The sequence below is a fragment of the Ammodytes marinus genome (genome assembly GCF_949987685.1).
Source record: "Ammodytes marinus genome assembly, chromosome: 21".
Taxonomy (NCBI): Eukaryota; Metazoa; Chordata; class Actinopteri; order Uranoscopiformes; family Ammodytidae; genus Ammodytes; species Ammodytes marinus.
The window spans coordinates 13,320,647-13,338,814 of record NC_137225.1 but is presented as its reverse complement, the minus strand read 5'-3'; the positions used below and the strand labels follow the sequence as shown (position 1 = coordinate 13,338,814).

At 39.8% G+C, this 18,168-nt stretch overlaps 2 protein-coding genes across 2 annotated transcripts in view; one reads left to right on the top strand and one right to left on the bottom strand.

The window, feature by feature from the left end:
- Window positions 1–3,298, top strand: part of abca4a (ATP-binding cassette, sub-family A (ABC1), member 4a) — a gene marked incomplete at its 5' end in the record, with an annotated part of 32,718 nt that extends 29,420 nt beyond the window's left edge. Inside the window, 5 exons of the mRNA XM_080050046.1 lie at window positions 269–403; window positions 892–995; window positions 1,086–1,178; window positions 1,325–1,574; window positions 2,143–3,298. Coding sequence (XP_079906172.1) covers window positions 269–403; window positions 892–995; window positions 1,086–1,178; window positions 1,325–1,574; window positions 2,143–2,262 — 702 coding nt within the window. The 3' untranslated portion in view covers window positions 2,263–3,298. The remainder of the gene's footprint in view (window positions 1–268; window positions 404–891; window positions 996–1,085; window positions 1,179–1,324; window positions 1,575–2,142) is intronic.
- Window positions 3,299–4,207: 909 nt separating this feature from the next.
- tecrl2a (trans-2,3-enoyl-CoA reductase-like 2a) lies at window positions 4,208–17,519 on the bottom strand (the record flags this gene model as incomplete). Its single annotated transcript, XM_080049922.1, has 13 exons — window positions 17,463–17,519; window positions 13,584–13,634; window positions 13,075–13,126; window positions 12,436–12,480; window positions 11,353–11,456; window positions 10,922–11,037; window positions 5,761–5,866; window positions 5,328–5,400; window positions 5,004–5,047; window positions 4,856–4,913; window positions 4,588–4,676; window positions 4,435–4,489; window positions 4,208–4,335 (listed from the first exon to the last, which is right to left on the bottom strand). The coding sequence occupies exons 1-13, from the start codon at window positions 17,484–17,486 to the stop codon at window positions 4,208–4,210; spliced, it is 945 nt and encodes a 314-aa protein (XP_079906048.1). The 5' UTR covers window positions 17,487–17,519.
- Between the last annotated feature and the right edge of the window lie 649 nt (window positions 17,520–18,168).

Here is an 18,168-nt window from a genome sequence, read left to right as displayed (position 1 = left end):
AATATACACGTTTTTGTCATTCACTTATGTTCTAACAGAAATGTCCGTCTCGCCAAAACTACGAGGAGTTATCTATCTCAAATGTTTGTTGCCACTGGATTTAAAATTTAAAATATGATATTTATCATTTTAAAAAGAAAGTCACCCTTTGTCTACAAATTAAGGCATGATACATATGTGAAATTAAAACTTTAGACTTGTGTGCAGCTTAACTAAGGCTTGACTGAAATTGTAAGAGGCAGCACATCTCCTGCTCTTTGTGCTCTAGGTTGCATGTTGGGCCATCCAGAAGCTTGGTCTGTCAGAGTACGCTGGCCAAACTGCTGGAACCTACAGTGGAGGTAACAGGAGGAAGCTCTCCACGGCCATTGCCATGATCGGCTGCCCTGCACTGGTGCTGCTGGTGAGTTTAAAACTAATGGCAACCCTTGATTTGGATTAGAGATTTAAAATGTAGATCTTGTTTGGATATGTGTGCTTACGTGTGTATACGTGTGTATGTTAATAATAATAATAATAATAATAGATTGGATTTATATAGCGCTTTTCAAGGCACTCAAAGCGCTTTACAGGGTTCCAGGTTCCGTTCGTTCACACACGGTGGTGGTAAACTACGAGAGTAGCCACAGCAGACTGACAGAAGTGAGGCTGCCATTCAGCGCCATCGGCCCCTCCGACCACCACCTCAAACACACAGCAATCATACACATTCACACAAGGCACGGTGAAGGTGGGTGGAGTGTCTTGCCCAAGGTCACAACAACCATGACACAGGTGGCTGGGCCTTGAACCGCCAACCCTTGGATCGTTGGCCAACCCGCTTAACCACCTGAGCCACAGTCGCCCCACTAATAAGTGAATGTTTTTTTTGTTTTTTTTACTCTACATTAGGATGAGCCCACCACAGGTATGGACCCTCTCTCCAGACGCTTCCTGTGGAACTCCATCATGAGTGTCATTCAGGACAGACGAGCTGTGGTCCTCACCTCACACAGGTAGGCGCTGGTGACCGACAGTGTGTGTACAATGCAAACATATTTATGATGAGCATAAAATCATTCTAATTTTGCCGTCTGTCTTTACAGTATGGAGGAATGCGAGGCGCTGTGTACACGTTTAGCAATTATGGTTAATGGATCCTTTAAGTGTTTGGGAACCATTCAGCATCTCAAATACAAGTTGGTTATTTTACTTCCTACCTTTATTTGTTATCAGATTTCAAAATATATAAACATTTCTCAGAGAAAATATCATGCAACAATCAAGGCAAGATCCACTTAGCTAATGTGTGATTATGCTTTACCTTAAATGAATGTCAATGCAGGTTTGGTGATGGCTACGTAGTGACCATGAAGATCCGAGCAGCTAAGCCCGGTTGTAGCCCAGACCTGAACCCTGCAGAAGCGTTCATGGAGAACACCTTCCCTGGTTGCATCCAGACAGAGAAACACTACAACACCCTACAGTACAAGATCTCCTCCTCATCCCTGGCTCGGATCTTCCAAATGGTCCTAGCCAACAAAGAGAAGCTCCACATAGAGGACTACTCGGTCTCACAGACCACTCTTGATCAGGTAAACCAGAACAGGAAAATGCAACCGATGTGTTATGGAGTAGAAGTTAAACAGGGGTGTACATTTCTTCCTTTTTTTTTTAAATCTGATGGCTCGGTTGAGTTTTTTCCTCAATATTTGGTGTAATAGCATTCATATTAGCCTTAGATGTACCTTGTGTTTGTTTTCGCTGAGACCACAACTGTGACGTGACAGTAAAGTACAGCTACACTGGACCGCTAAAATAGATAGACTCCAAATCCACTGAAGTAATGAGCCGCTTAACCTGTGCAAATGAGAGAAAAAATAGCGTCCAATTCACAGACACACTGCCAAGCAGAAATGTACCTATGCAAATAAGCCTTGTTGCACATTTGTTTTGCAGTTTTTGATGTGCAATTTAACAAATATTGCTATTCATTCCTCATATTTAATATGGCCACCTGATATTTCAATCTAATCTTGGTATATTGTTTTTCATTCTCTTGTGTCCTCTTCGTTGCATTGAATGTCACTTTAATCAATGCCATGGCAGCTGTGTTGGCTCAGAGGAAAACAGCTTGATCTGAATGTTTCTATTTTCCTCTAGGTTTTTGTGAATTTCGCCAAGCAACAGACAAGAGAGGATGACACTATTGTTTTGCATCCAAAAGCTGCTGGAGCACAACGATATATAGACACCACACCCATCCATTCTCTGGGGAAGTGAACTTACTTTAATCAGCTGGACTGGAAGACAGTCTTTTTGGCTTCCATTTCAGAGGCTGCCGAGTTCAGAGACTGACTTGAAATGACTGAATGCCAGTTGGCAGAAGTTAAACCTACACTTTAAACAACCTACAGAGTATTCTCTGTAGTTTCATCAGGTTCCTTCTCTAGCCTGATAGAGCCAAGTGACTGGTGCCTGATTAGTTTTGGGATACTAAAAACACAGAGGATGAATCAGTTGTCCCCCCCAACATTTTTCTTTTTATTGTCTTTGTTGATCGACTGTGTAGTGTTTGGCCTTGAATTGCAGTCTGCCCCTTTAAATGTGACCTGACATATGTCAAGTTTGACTGATGATTTGACGTGGAGATACTGTCCATGCTCTACTTTGGTTTTCTGGGTGTTAGTGGGCTTTGAAATTTGAAAAGTGTGGAGCATTTATGTGCCTGCTATGTGTTCCGTATTCTGCACACCTTTAAGGCCTTCAGACCTAATGAAACAGAGCTTCAGATGTATGGAAAGGGCCATGACTTTGATTGATGATATGTCAAATAAGGTCAATATCAGGTTGTAATGGGAGTTTTATGTGAATTGTGAACAAAGCATAGGCCCTGTGTATTTCTTTTTCTTCATATGCCAAATGAGATCGTCATTTGTTTTTTGCCTTCTTTAGATCATGTCAAATAACGCTGAGAGTCTTAGCACTTTATTCATGTAGCTTTTATTTAAAGCGCCACCATTTTTTGGATGTTTTGCAATCTTTTACAAAAAAATCTGCTGGTGCAATACAACAATTCATCTTCACAAAATGATCTTGCTGCTATGAAATTAATTTTGATATTATGTGCTATTTTTAAGCCACCAATGTCTTGTTCAGTCTTTGCGCTTTATCATATAAACACTACCGTTCGAAAGTTTAGAATCACCTGTCACATGTTGACGCTTTTCTTCTATCTTTCAATAATGACTGTTTTAACATGGATAATAAAGGTACAATACAATCTATCTTTTAATTCTAAAAGCCACCCTCTGCATTCTGCTCAGTGGTTGAATTTGAACGGTAGTGTATGTATGTCTTTGTAACCTGTCTGCATTCCACCTTCTAATGGTGAAATTAGAGGACATTTCCACAAAGTCGCAAAAGTGACATTTCTGAGAGGAACATCATGTCAAATAAAGTGAAATGTTTTTTCCCAAAGATGTGGACCTTATTTCCAGACGTCCTGTTTGATTCGCTTTATACTAAAATAGCTTGAAATGACTCACATTAACATTGATAGAAAAACAGTTTCTAACAGTGTAATAAAAACCTGAGATTAAACAGTAAGGGCTAGAGAACCACATCATTAATCACTGACTACAGTGGGGAAGCGTATTAGCATGATTGAATGTCTGCTTGATTGCCATTTGTTTTAATGTTATTCTTTAAGTTTGCTTCCACAGGCACTTTATTATGAGCTAAAGAATATTTTATTTATTTTAATTTCCTAACCTGAAACTGTATTAGCGTTGCTATCTTTCATCACTTAAATAAAGTAACACCATCTGCCAGCTAATAAGCCAGCTGGCAGTGAAAACTACTAGCTGGTTTGAATAAGGGCTTGCTGTATTGATGAAGGACCATAATTCAACCAATAGTCAAGTCCTGATAGAAGCCAAATACCAAGAAATACAGATTATGTATCAAACTTTTAGGTAAAAATCTAAATATTTTCTTGGAACTCAACTATCAAGTAAAACCTTCCCAGCATGTTTAAAGGCTCCAGTATATTGCTTTCATAGTATTGCACTTAAGCCCACTCCTTCCAGTTCATTCATTAGTATAAATTGAAAAAATAAAAATGCATAGTGCTGGAGCAAACGTCCTTGCTCAGTGAGAAATACTTGTTTGGATTAAATAAACCCCTCCTTAAATACTACAATAGTTTATGTTTTGATGATGACTATCAGAGAACGAGAGGGATAATGGCCATCCGGAGGCTGGGATAGTCCTTGAACTCTCTGCTGTAGACTCTGTGCTTCCCTTTGGCCCAGATGGTCATCTGAATGAAGCCCAGTAATGTGTACAATGCCACTGGAAAACAAAAACCATAATATTAGAACATACACATTTTGTTAAAACCATTGTTATTAGTGCATACAGATGGATAAATGTCAACAAAAGGTAGTGTACTGTACATGCCTGGCACACACTGGGTCATGATGGAAAAGCTCACCCAAGCTCCAACCTATATGATGTGTCAAATACACAGGCAAAAGGAGAGGTAAATACAAGAGCATGGGTGATATGTATGCCATGATTAATTACTAAATGCTTTCTCATTACCTCATATGTGTAATTTGGACAGGATACAAAGACATATAGCCATGTGAAAGGGTTTTTGGTTGGCATAGGAAACCTTATGCCCCTTGATCCTGAGAAACAGAAAACACGATAGATAGTATAGTATATGAATGGAATACGAACCAAATGATCAAATAGGGTGGTTTTTGTGAATGATTTCATCACACAAATTCTATATGATATATCTTAACTTGGATAATACCTTATTTAAATACTTTGAAAGTAAACAGAATAAAGCTCAACAACTCACCATCTCCTCTCAGATTATTCAGAGTCAAGTGAATGGAGAAGTTTCCCAGTTCACAGATCTGGAGCAAAAATAAGCATTTCACACCTTGCTACGTATGTATGTTTATACTGAATTTAAGTTGGCACTGAGTGAATACCAGTATACTTACCATAAATATGAATAATGCAAGGTTTACTTGTAGTTTTCCATATACTGTGAAGAGAGAAAGGGGCTGGTGTTGATACGCTGCGGAAATTAAAATAAAGATTGTGTGTGTGTGTGTGTGTGTCAAATGTTACGTTTCTAATTTAATTGCTTGTGGATGATGATATTTAATTATGAAATCAAATATCTTAAATACATAATTATATCACTTAATAGGTCTATTGAACCAAGAAATCCGATAAAGCACTACAACATGTGTGTGTGTGTGTGTGTGTGTGTGTGTGTGTGTGTGTGTGTGGTGCACTTGTGTGTACCTGGGCTGACTTACATGGAGGTGTATAAAGAGGGTGGTTGATATAGTAGGCCAACCAAGCTGAGAAACCCCAGTAATAGGCACAGTTCTAAAAGAGAGGGAACACATAAAGATGTGTGAATACTAAAAAATAAAAAAACACATTATCATTGCATGGCATCCAATGAATCGGATAATGAGAATGTAAACATATTGTTTTATACTGATTCAGTCTATTTTCTAAACTACCAAAACACTCAAAATAGAATCATTATTAATGCATTTCCTCCTTAAGACACTTTGCTCAGGGACCGTTGTAAACAGCATTCTGTACCAGAGGTAGTCCTGAGGCTAAAATCAGTACCTCATACATGGCAGCTGGCATAAGACAGGTAAAACAGGCCACACGTTGTAAAATAGGTTAGCATTTAATCTTAGGCTGTCTTTTCAAGGGTAGCCACGTCCTCACCCTGACTATTGTCCTGAGAGGCATTGTCCCATGGGAGAAACGATGCACAAAAATAGTCTCAATCAACCTCTTCATATAGTGGAAGGAATGACAGGCACAGGCCAGTCTGAGAGACAGAGAGCAGGGATGAGATCAGAAACACACACACACACACACACACACACACACACACACACACACACACACACACACACACACACACACACACACACACACACATGTCAATTTAAATGAGAGATGCCCACATTTTTGTTGTAGTATGCAACTTCAGCATTGTATTTTTTTGCAGCGGGTTTTACATTTTTAGATCAGAAAATATTACATTTTAAATGATCCCTGAGAGAGCCAAATTGGGTCACTGCAGCAACAACATTTTTGAGATTCAGCAAAAGAAAGTGCAATGTACTGTAAATAATAAAACAAGCTCTGAATAATATAAACATATGCAATTTTAGTATGCAACTATGCAGCACACCATCAAGCTGAACTGTATAAATGACTTAGGAGTTATGATCTTGTGTAATCTTGTGTAACAATAAATGGATGACATAAGTTAAAAGCCCTATTTGGAAATGTCCTTGGGAAATGACAACTCCAGAGGGAGAGAACTATATCGATAAGCAGCTCAACATGACTTAAAGAGCCTGTTTAAACCATCCTGTCATAGATTTTTAAAAACAGCTTTATTATCTTTCTTCAGTGTCAAATGTGCACTGATGTGAGATAACGCTATTTGTTTTCACTCTGATTTGATTTTACAGACTTAACTTTCACTCCATTACAGAGTGCTACAGTGACAAGCTCAGTCCGAAGGTTACAAAATATGTTAAAGCAGCACATCTAAAGCTCACTCATGTATCTCATTTAATTTAATTCATTCATCAGTGAAAGATATCCAATATGTAAAATTTACACATTGTGGTTTTATCTGGGTCATTTGCAAGACTACTTGTTAGCTAGCCAGGCTAGCTCTTCACCATGATAACAGTGTTCGTGACATAAGTGGTATCAATCAACCAGTGTTGCCACAGTTACTTTGAAAAAGTAATCCGATTACTGATTACTAGTTACTCCTTAAAATAGTAACTTAGTTACTTTACTGATTACTTGATGTTAAAAGTAACTAAGTTAGATTACAAGTTACTTTAAACGTTACTTTACAGGTTTTGAAACCCATATATCTCAATTTAAAACATGCACATATTAAGAATCATTGAAAATATATAAAATAAAGCTTGTAGGCTAGTAGCCTATAGGCCAGGCGCGGCTGGCCCATAGAGGGCGCTGGGGCGCCGCCCCCCTCCTCCGACCCCAAAAAAAATAAAAAATAAAATTATTATTTTTTTATTAATTTGAGGCAACTAAACTATTTAATTTTACTTAAGAATGCACACTGAATTTATATTATGGCACTGTATTTACATTTCACGGCGAAATTCAAGCTCGAAACTGACTAATTTGACTTCTACGGGCGCCAGTTCACGGCGCCCCAAACCCTCGTTCACTCAGAGTGGCCCTATCAATTTCTATTACCATTCAGTTTTAACGGAGGGTTTGGGGCGCTAGGCATTGGCGCCCTGTAACTGGTTACCTGGCAACAAAAACAACAACATTCGGATCTACTACCGGTTGCTCGCGGAGTCGCGTGCAGTGTTGCCAACTTAGTGATTTTGTCGCTATATTTAGTGACTTTTCTACCCCCCTGGCGACTTTTTTTTCAAAACAGCGACAAGCGACAAATCTAGCTTTGTTCTGGTGTTATTTGGGACTTTTTCGCCAAGGCAAGTATCACTTTTCACTGTTCTCAACGAGCAGCGAGAGACTCCCCGGCCCCTCCCCGTCACAGAGCACTGATAGGCGGCGGCCCGGTCCTTGCGCACCAGTCCCTCTCAGCTGCGGTCAGAGCATAAGACACACACCTCTCTGCTCATGTTCCGTTAGCATCCCTATTAGCAGTTGTAGTAGCAGCTTCCCCCCCCTCCCTCTTCTACAGTCTATGAGTAGTGCAACTCAAAATATTATGCAGTGCTTTTTTAAACTTTGAGCATGTATGATATGATTACTGCTAGACTTACCATTATCACGTTGTTTATGCGATTGTCACGTTCATAACACACTAGAACCTCACCTATTGCCTAAGTTTGCATCATGCTTTTAGTGTGCATATTGTATATAGTTCTCTGCAAACCTATGTTGGCATCCTGCCTTTAGTGTGCATATTGTATATATATAGTTCTCTGCAAACCTATGGTGGTGTGACGCACACAAGACATATGGTCACAATTTGTGTTTATGTATTAATTTTATCAGTGATCATAATCACTTGTTTCCCAGCACTTGCTGATGATTTAAATTTCAACTTTTATTATCTCTTATTCAGTCTTTGAAGGCTTGTACTTCTGGGTGTGATACCGATTAACGCCAGAGAGAGAGAGAGAGAGAGAATGTTAACTTGTGTATAATTCTCAATTGTTATTTGCACTTTTAATCTTGCTGAATTCTACAAGGCAAATAAATTAAGTTAAAACCTAGTTCCCCTGCCCCATTTGTCTTTGTAAGGAAATTTTCTATTGTGTCTTTATTATTTTGTCAGAATGCACCAGAATGCTTAATTTGTATGTGAAAATCACCAAAAAATCTTCTGGGGGAGGATCCCCCCAGACCCCCCTACATGGTTTTGGTTTATAAAATTTCAGCCCCACCTAAAAGAAAATTCACCAGCCGCCACTGCTATAGGCATACTGTTTTCAAAATAATAAAAATTATGGTTTAAAAAATGTAATAAAAAAAACGTTTTCCCCCCATGAAAATAAATGCATTCCTCCAAAGTGCAAAGACAGTAGCAGTGTCTTTAAACTTAACGTGCTTGGCCCTTCACTCTCATGCAGAGCTGGCCCAAGCCTTCAGGGGGCCCTAAGCAAAATATGATTAGGGGGCCCCTCTCCAATGTTAGCGCTGCTGAAACTATAGATCTTTGTTAAATATCACACCCAGTGTTTTCCGCTAGTGCCTCCACTGTGCGGCTGTGCGGAAATATTAGACAGCCGAGATTCAGACCCTCTTAGGGGGGTCCGGGGGTATGCCCCCCCGGGAAATTTTTTTAACCTTTTTAAAGTGAAATGCATGAATCTGGTGCACTTTGAGAGGAAAATTAAGAGGCTAAATCTGAGAAATCTTGTGTGAACAAATAATTTGGAGACACTGGGTCAGATGAATTAGAAGCTATTGAAGAAGGACACATGGATTTTCCATACAAATATTAATATAAAATAAAATATTATGGGTTGGGCTTGGAGCTCTTTTTCTTTTACGGGACATATTTCTCTGTAATATAGTGAATGTATTTAAATGCAGTGTGAGGAACGAAGCAGAAGAACTTTGTTATCCAGCTACTGTATCTTTTTTTCCACAGACAAGGCTGACATAGGCTATAGACTATACACAGTGCATGGGCAACTGAGGGCAGCCCCATTTCCAATTGTTTTTAAATAAACTCAATACACACTGTGCATGGATGTGAACGTGACATGATCAGATAATTTCGGATTTCCTCCGAGATTAACTAATTACATTTTTAGGATATTAATTATCTAGACCAAAACATTTTATTCCTTTTTTTGTATGATAACTCACATTTGCATAGTATGATGTTAATATCAAACACACAAACTAAAAAAATTAAAAATAAAACATTTTTTTTTTTTTTTTTTTTAGGGGGCCCCCCAGGCAGTCGGGGGCCCTAAGCGGCCGCTTATAGGCCTTTCACACCGCCGCAAAATCGGAGCTAGTTCTGGGCTTGTTCGGAGTTAGAGCCAGTGTTTTGGTTTCACACCGCCAGAGAGCCTGCTCCGGGCCGTAAAAACCGGGAGAACTCATACCCCAGGATTGAGCAGGGTTTGATAAGAACTGCTTGCGCGAACGGTTGGGGGAGGGATTATCCTGACCAACCAGAGCAACTCAAACCTCATGCCCGCCATATTTAAAAACACCGCTACTACGAGACGTAAACATAACATAATTACCGAACGTAGCGATCAAATTGACCGGCGAGAATACGCTGTATGGGTCCTGTTTGCTTAAGAAAGCAATGCGAGAGCCAACAAGTGTAAAAATAAGACGTATTCGCCGCTGTTGTTGTGCTTAAAGCTAGCGGTAGCTTTAGCGTTAGCCACAAGAGCAGCGGCGTCGGGTGACGTACACACACGTTTACAGTGACGTCATGACGTTGCTCTCTTGCCGGCTCCATGGCTGTCTCCGGTCGATGTGAAACCAACCGGTTCATAACTGGGATAAGGCTGTAACCAGTTTTGAACTGACCCCAACACCAGCCTGGAACTGACTCTTGGTTCATTTTGGTGTGAAAGGCCTATTAGTTCGCTTATGCCTCGGGCTGGCTCTGCTCTCATGCATTCATTTGACTTTTCTCTGCAATGTGTTGATAGACTGGGTGTGTGCGGCCACCGGTCGTCACGTGACTATACGTTTCCAAGTTTTAAACACTTCTATCTCTTCAACGTCACCGTACCCGAATCCTAAATATCCCCATTGCAGACGCTATATTTCATGGGGGGAAAACGTTTGTTTTGCGCCACAGTTCATCTTAGACTCGGCCGTAATGCTGCTGCACACACACACACACACACACACACACACACACACACACACACACACACACACACACACACACACACACACACACACACACACACACACACACACACACACACACACACTGCATGTCAGAGACGAGGGGCGCTACGAAAAAGACGACAGGAGCGGTTGGAGCAGTTGGAGCGTTTAGAGACACATGCGCGCACATTTATTTACATTAAATCGCAATCGCAGTCATTTGTGCAGTTAAGTAAAATGTTTCACTACGGAAAATGACAGAAAAAGTAACGCACAGTGACTTTGATGAGTAACTTTAATCTGATTACTGGTTTGGAGATAGTAACGCGTTAGATTATCGTTACTGAAAAAAGAGGTCCGATGCCGGTAACGCGTTACCGGCATCACTGCAATCAACTCATCTTTGTCTTCACAAGAAAGACAATATGCACATTTTCCTAAACTCAGAATTTATGAAACCCATGTCTGCAAACTTGCACCATTGCAGGTTGAAACCCATATTTTGCCATTATTTGTGTAAGTTTCCACTTACGAAACAACAGGATGGGGACTGGAGGTGAAGACATATCTGTGTGAGTAAATGTATGGTACTCGAAAATAGAAGAGGAGGTAGATGAGGAGGGGGCCAACACACTCTGCCAGAAACACCTGGAAACAAAAGTTAACACTTTATGCTATCTCTGTACTTCGGAGCATGGGCGGTGTCATGGAGGCTCCTTACTCTATTCTTTTATATTTATTTTAAATTACAGTTATAGTACATAATAGCAAAAAGGTGAGAAATATTTTACCATAGTAACAAGTTAAAGCAGGTAAATGAAAACAGAAATTTTTATTTTATACTAGCTTTCCTTTGAATGTAATACAGATATTAAGTATGAATTTGCAGTGCCAGACCATTATTTGTTTTTTCAGCTTCCTCATTATTGGTTCCTCAGTTATCTTTGAGTGTGATCTTCTTACCATAGTCCAACCTAACTGTGGACCAAGATCTCTGAAGTACATGGTGGCAGAGGTCCCAACAGGTAGATTCTGTAAGATCTCGTCGTCTCTGAGTGCCTTTTCTTCTGAAAAAGAAGAAGAAGCAATACAAATTCAGCCTCATCTGAAACTGAACCATTAAGTAACTCTACTCTCCGGTGAAGCATTGTCTCTTGATTATAAAGCTTCCTAGAATTGCAAAACCAAATTGACAGAACTTGCAACAATAGTCATACTGACATTCATTGTAATACGATGCAGTTGTGTGCAAAGCTTTGTGGCTGAAACTGTGTTTTGTCTGATCGGCTTTTTAGCAAACTTTCTCTTTACCTAAAATCCTCAGGGTCAGGGGTAACTAACTGGCCCACATATTCTCTACTCTGCCTTTGAGGAGCAAGATATCCCTTATAGTCCATTCTCAACAAAAGACTGGCAACATCATACCTCAAAGTGGGGTATTCTTTATTTTCTTTTTGTGCTGCATTTGCCTTTAATGTTTTAATTGACGCTAAAATGAATGGTAAAAGGATGCACATTAAGCAGTCCACCTTTTATTCTGAATACAAAAGAAGAACATACACTGGTTTCCACAGTGACGGTGGGTCTGTAAAGATGTGGGCTACTAGAAAATGGATTTAATTCACCTCCAGAATAGAGGCTATTGCAAATGTTACTGAATATTGTGGGTCATACTGTGCAATGGCAGTGATTGGAAAGTCTCCCATCAGATTCAACAAGGTTCTATCTTTTACATTACATTTACAGCAGCATTTTGCATAAGAAAAGAAAACTTTCAAAGGATAAACACACACATAAAATCCTAAAGTCTTCTAAATAACAGTGAGCTCTCATGCTATACTGCTGAACACCTATACATTTATGTACGAACCATAACACACAGGAGGACTCTATGGTAAATATAATAACGCTGTCACAAGCAATATTTGTGGAAGATGAAGTCCAAATTCTATAATCTGTAACAAGTTTCCTACAGCAGCTTTAATGTTGTTAATGAGGCACTACAACGGGACTCTTACAGTAAATAATCACAACATGGGTACTTACTGGGATCAAGTTTCAGGGCTTGTCTTGCTGGATAGCACTGTGGATCTTAGCAGGTTAAAACGCGCACACACACACACACACACACACACACACACACACACACACACACACACACACACACACACACACACACACACACACACACACACACACACACACACACCAATAAGTGGGTTGGATCGAGCTGATAATGCACACACAGATTTTTGCCTCAGGCCCAATTATAATTGATCTCAATGGAATAATGTTGAGCTCAACTGCTCTGATGGGTGCTAATGGCCCCTGGCTTGGCAAACATTCGCTAACACTTCTGACCAGATAGACACTGAGTTGGTCTTCAGAGAAATCAACAAGAACTTGTTTTTAATTAGACATCTCTCTAGGGAAGTGGTGTGAAATGATGATACACTCAATAGCATAGGGCTTGTTAATCATCATTATATATCGAATAACCGCACATTCAAATTGTGGTTCACAGTAAATGTGCAATAAAATATACAAACAATTATACTAAAAACAGCATACAGTAATTTGATTTTAAATTGATAACTTGGATTGTGGGTTAAATTAGAGTTCTATACAAGTACAAAACCACTGCACAATGTAACATGAACACATGATGAACATATGAACACTCACATGATTTGTTAAAAAGGTTCTTGATGTCTCCTACTGTTGAGTAGGGCTGCACCTTAAAGGAGACAAACATAAAGTATGTAACATTGTGCTGAGTGAAGAGGCTGACAGTTTTTGGTGTGTTGAAACCCCTTAAGCTCACAGTCATTAGAAACTTCATGCTGCGTAAGCAAGAATTAGTTCAAACCCACTGAGTATAATTTCAAATTCTAGTGCAGGTCGAAAAGATTCTGAAGACACAAAGTATATCAAAGTGAATTTTTAGGCATACCTCTACATGCCTAAAAAGATTCAGAATGCTGTCTAATTGGTGTGAGACTATGGAATCTTGTGTTTGAATATTTCAGACTGTTCAAATATAACAGCGTTTAAATTCAGTGTTAGAACAACCTTTTACATAATAGATATGGTCTGACTGGTGAATGAAGATTATGTTTCAAACCTTAGGACTAGCATATCTAAGGGGGGAAACCAAAAGGTAAAACTGTAGTTATGGTTTTATGTCAGCATACCTTATCTAAAAAACAAAGCTGCTCTTTTGTCTTGGCATCCATGACCTTCACCTGTGGAGGAACACAAGATGTACCACGTTTATAAAGCACAAGAGCCATATCTGTTAGATGTACCTCTGTACGTTAGCCTCTTTAAAACACAATACATTCACAATACTGACACAATATCCCAGTACGAATGCATCAAGTACTTTACTGTAACACATACATGGCTTCTAAAACTACATGTCGCCTAGTCTATATCCACAGGTTGGCTGTGTATACCTTGCCGTTGTCCTTAAAGCAATATGGATCACAGTAAACATCATCTCAATTTTAAACATTGAGAAAAAATAATTAAATATAAAACATTTAAATGTATAAAATTATAGCTATATGACCAAGCTGTTTCTCGGTCGCTCTGCTGCCAAATGTGTCCAGTTGTCCTGATCAAGTTGAGTAATATCAATCGATATAATGACGCTGATTGAGTCGGGTAAAAAAGAAATGAAGAAGTTGTGTTGTCCTGCTGCTCTCTTGCACACATCTTTTTCATCTCAATTAGACAGTGTCAGTGGTGATGTACGGCATATGCAAGGAGGATGGTGGGTGGCGGCCCACAATTTGCCCCGAAAGCACTCCATACTGTGCTGCTCAGCAGAGCTGTCCTCGCTAAATTGGTTCCCTGACTGGACAGTGTAATAATCCGCTAATGGATACCTAAAGATTTGCTGAGTGCACAGTCGACAAAGAGAGAAGGAGAATAGTAGAGAGAGCTCTAAACATTTACCATCTGCTGTTTGCATTTGATTGGTAAGTCGTTTGATCTTCGACAAACTAATTATTTATTTTGTTTGTGTCAGTATATCACTTTCACCTTTATCAGAGCAATTACATCTTCAAGATAAAATGGGTTTGAATTCCTCCCTTTCTTTTTAAATGCAAATGTCCTTGAACAAATTACACCCTCCTGAAGTTCTGGCAATCAGTAAATCCTCCCGATAGAGTGAGAGATTCATTAAAAAAGACCGTGCAATTCCCTCTCTCTCTTCAGAGCTCGTTCATGCTTTGCAGGATCAGAGCCAGCTGACGTCTCAGTAAAAGGCTTCCTAGGAGATGGGTTTGTTTTGCTTTCCATCTGCTCACCTTCCCAGTTGTGTTCTCGGAACACATGTTGATGCATTTGAATGTTTTACGAAGCATCAAAGGTGTCATAAGGGCCGTGTGTTGTACAATGTGTGCACTCGGTTGTGCTGTGCCCTTGCAAATCTGATTATCAGTTGCCCTCGTCCTCTCATGGGAATACAGGGCACTGCTGACAGCACAGGTCATAAATAACATGTGCGTATACGTGCCACATCAGAGGTGGGCTGAATTTGTTATTTTCATCCAAGTAATGAATACCACCTGACACATAGCTACTATTAACGTGAAAACTGGTGAATGTAATGGCTTATCTTCACTTGATCAAAAAAAAAATGTTTTATCTTTAATCATGGTTCATTTCCGGAAAAGTTCAACTCCTAACTCTATAGTTATATGTAAAAATGCTTCTATTGATGCTAGTAGATTGGATGAGAGATAGACAAGATCAGGCCCGGATCTAGACAGTAAGATTAGGGTGGGCCTGTAGAAATTTTAGGTGAGCACACTGGGCAGAGAGACCAAAGATGCGAGAGCGCGCAAGCAGAATGTTTTTGCCCTTGTAAGATCTCTGCGCCTGCTCAGAGCCGGACCAAGCCTTCATGGGGCCCTAAGCGAAATATAATTAGGGGGCCCTCTCCAATGTTAGCGCTGCTGAAACTATAGATCTTTGTTAAATATCATTCACACACCCAGTGTTTTCCGCTAGTGCCTCCACTGTGCAGCTGTGCGAAAATATTAGACAGGCGAGATTCAGAAACTCCTAGGGTGGTCCGGGGGTATGCCCCCCCCCCCGGGAGATTTTTTTAACCTGTTTAAAGTGAAATGCATGAATCTGGTGCACTTTGAGAGGAAAATTAAGAGGCTAAATCTGAGGAATTTTGTGTGAACAAATAATTTGGAGACACTGGGTCAGATGAATTAGAAGCTATTGAAGAAAGACACATGGATTTTCTATAGACATATACATTTGAAATAAAATATTATGCAGGGTCCTCTGGGATGGGCTTGGAGCTCTTTTTCTTTTAGGGGACATATTTTTCTGTAATATAATGAATTCATTTAAATCAAGTGAGAGGAACGAAGCAGAAGAACTCTGTTGTCCAGTTATCTTTGTTTCCACAGACAAGGCTGAAATAGGCTATATACTATACACAGTGCATGGGCAACTGAGGGCAGCCCCATTTTCAAATATTTTTAAATAAACTCAATACACACTGTGCATTTGCCAAGAGTTAGATGAGAATGTGACTATGACTCCTGTGTTTGTCTATTCAATATGAAGCTAGAAACAGCAGTAGGCTATCTCAAAAAGAATAAAACAACTGCAAGCACTGGGAAACAGCCTGGCTAAACTGAACAAACCAGCTGATGGATGTGGCTTCATATTCATCATACAGATATAAGAGTGGTCTTAATTCCATCATGCAGAGCCGGCCCAAGCATTCATGAGGCCCTAAGCGGAATATGATTGGGGGGCCCTCTCCAGTGATAGCACTGCCCGTATTTGACTTTTGTTAAATATCACTCACAGCCAGTGTTTTCCGCTAGTGCCTCCAATGTCCTGACCCTCCCGGGGGGATTTATTTTTACCTTTTTAAAGTGAAATGCATGAATCTGGTGCACTTTGAGAGGAACATTTAGAGGCTAAATCTGAGGAATTTTGTGCGAGCAAATAATTTGGGTCGGATGAATTGAAGCAATTGAAGAAAAAAATAATTTAATTTAAAATAAGATATTATGGAGGGTCCTCTGGGTTGGGCTTGGTGCTCTTTTTCTTTTACAGAACATATTTCTCTGTAATATAATGAATGCATTTAAATGCAGTGAGAGGAACGAAGCAGAAGAACTCTGTTGTCCAGCTATATTTTTTTCACAGAAGAGGCTGAAATAGGCCATAGACTATACACAGTGCATGGGCAACTGGGGACAGCCCCATTTCCAAATGTTTTTAAATAAACTCAATACACACTGTGCATGGATGTGAACATGACATGTTCAGTTAACCTCGGATTACCTCCCAGATGAACTGATTCAATTATTAAACTATTAATTATCTAGACCAAAACATTGTATTCCTTTTTTTGTATGATAACTTATAATATGATGTAAATATCAAACACACAAACTCTGCAACCGCTTAATTCGCTTATGCCTCGGGCCAGCTCTGCCATCATGTGACTATTTTTCCCATCTAAAGTCACAAGATCAGACTCCTTCTCCTAAACCATCTACATATTTGCTAATCTGGCTTGTCGCCTATGTGTAACAGTTAACACTGCCCACTTCCTGGAGCATGTTGTAAATTAACTTGAGTTCATACGCCTGCTGCACTTACAGCAAATTACTCGGCTACTTTTTCATTAGTTGTCCTCAGGCCTTGTCAGACAAGACTGGACGCAAGAGGAAATTCATGAAATCTTGGTCTGCATCTAAGTAATGCTTAGCAGAATGATTGCTTTTCATTGCAAAAGTCAGGATTTTAGCTCTTTAAGTATCCCATATATACTGGGCACTAAAGTCTGATGAGATGGGTGTCAACATGTGGTAGTATGTTAGCTTGACAAATATCCACCAACATGCTTGTTAAACCTGACAGTGTTTGCTCTGTTGAAGCTTGTGAGATACTGTTAAAGGCCTTGTGACACAGACACAGTGATCTACAACTTTACATTCTCTATCAGAAAGTCCTCATTTAAAAGCGTCACTAAATGAATTGACATTCTGAGGGTTTATATACTGTACATTGAGACTTACCTCAAAGAAGGTGGTCCGACTCATGGCGGTGGATAATAAGTAAGTCCTCTGTGCACAGGGGGACAAAAAAGACCTTAAACATCAGTCAAAGCAAACCAACTCTCGTTCCTCACACACATAGATAAGTAGTTTTCGTTTCCAGGACAATCCTTGGACTGACCCCTTATTCTTCCCAGCCTCCTTCTCTCTCTCTCTCTCTCTCTCTCTCTCTCTCTCTCTCTCTCTCTCTCTCTCTCTCTCTCTCTCTCTCTCTCTCTCTTTCTCTCTCTCTGAGATAGTGCTGGGACACAGAATCACTAGAGGCACTCCAGAAACCAGGCACTCCAGCTTTTCTCCCCTGCTCCCTCCTGATTTCTTCCCTCCATCTCCCTCTCTTTCTGTATATATATTTTTTTTGCCAAAGTATCTTTGGAGAAAAGCATGTGGCAACACAACTTGGCTTCAGTAGGCAGGGGATAACCACCTGAGATTGAGATAGCTGAACAGTACCAGAATGTAGGAGGACACCAAGGAAAGTGCATATGTATGACACAAAAAAACATGAAAAATCTCTTTCGAAAGTTGGAATCTTTACGGTGAATGCGAAAACAGTACAAAAACACAGTGGATTCCATGTTTAAATCCTCGTTCAAATGCTAAAAATAAGAAACATACATCAGAAAGAATTTGCAAAATACCATTCTATTAATGTGTTACACCAAATGAC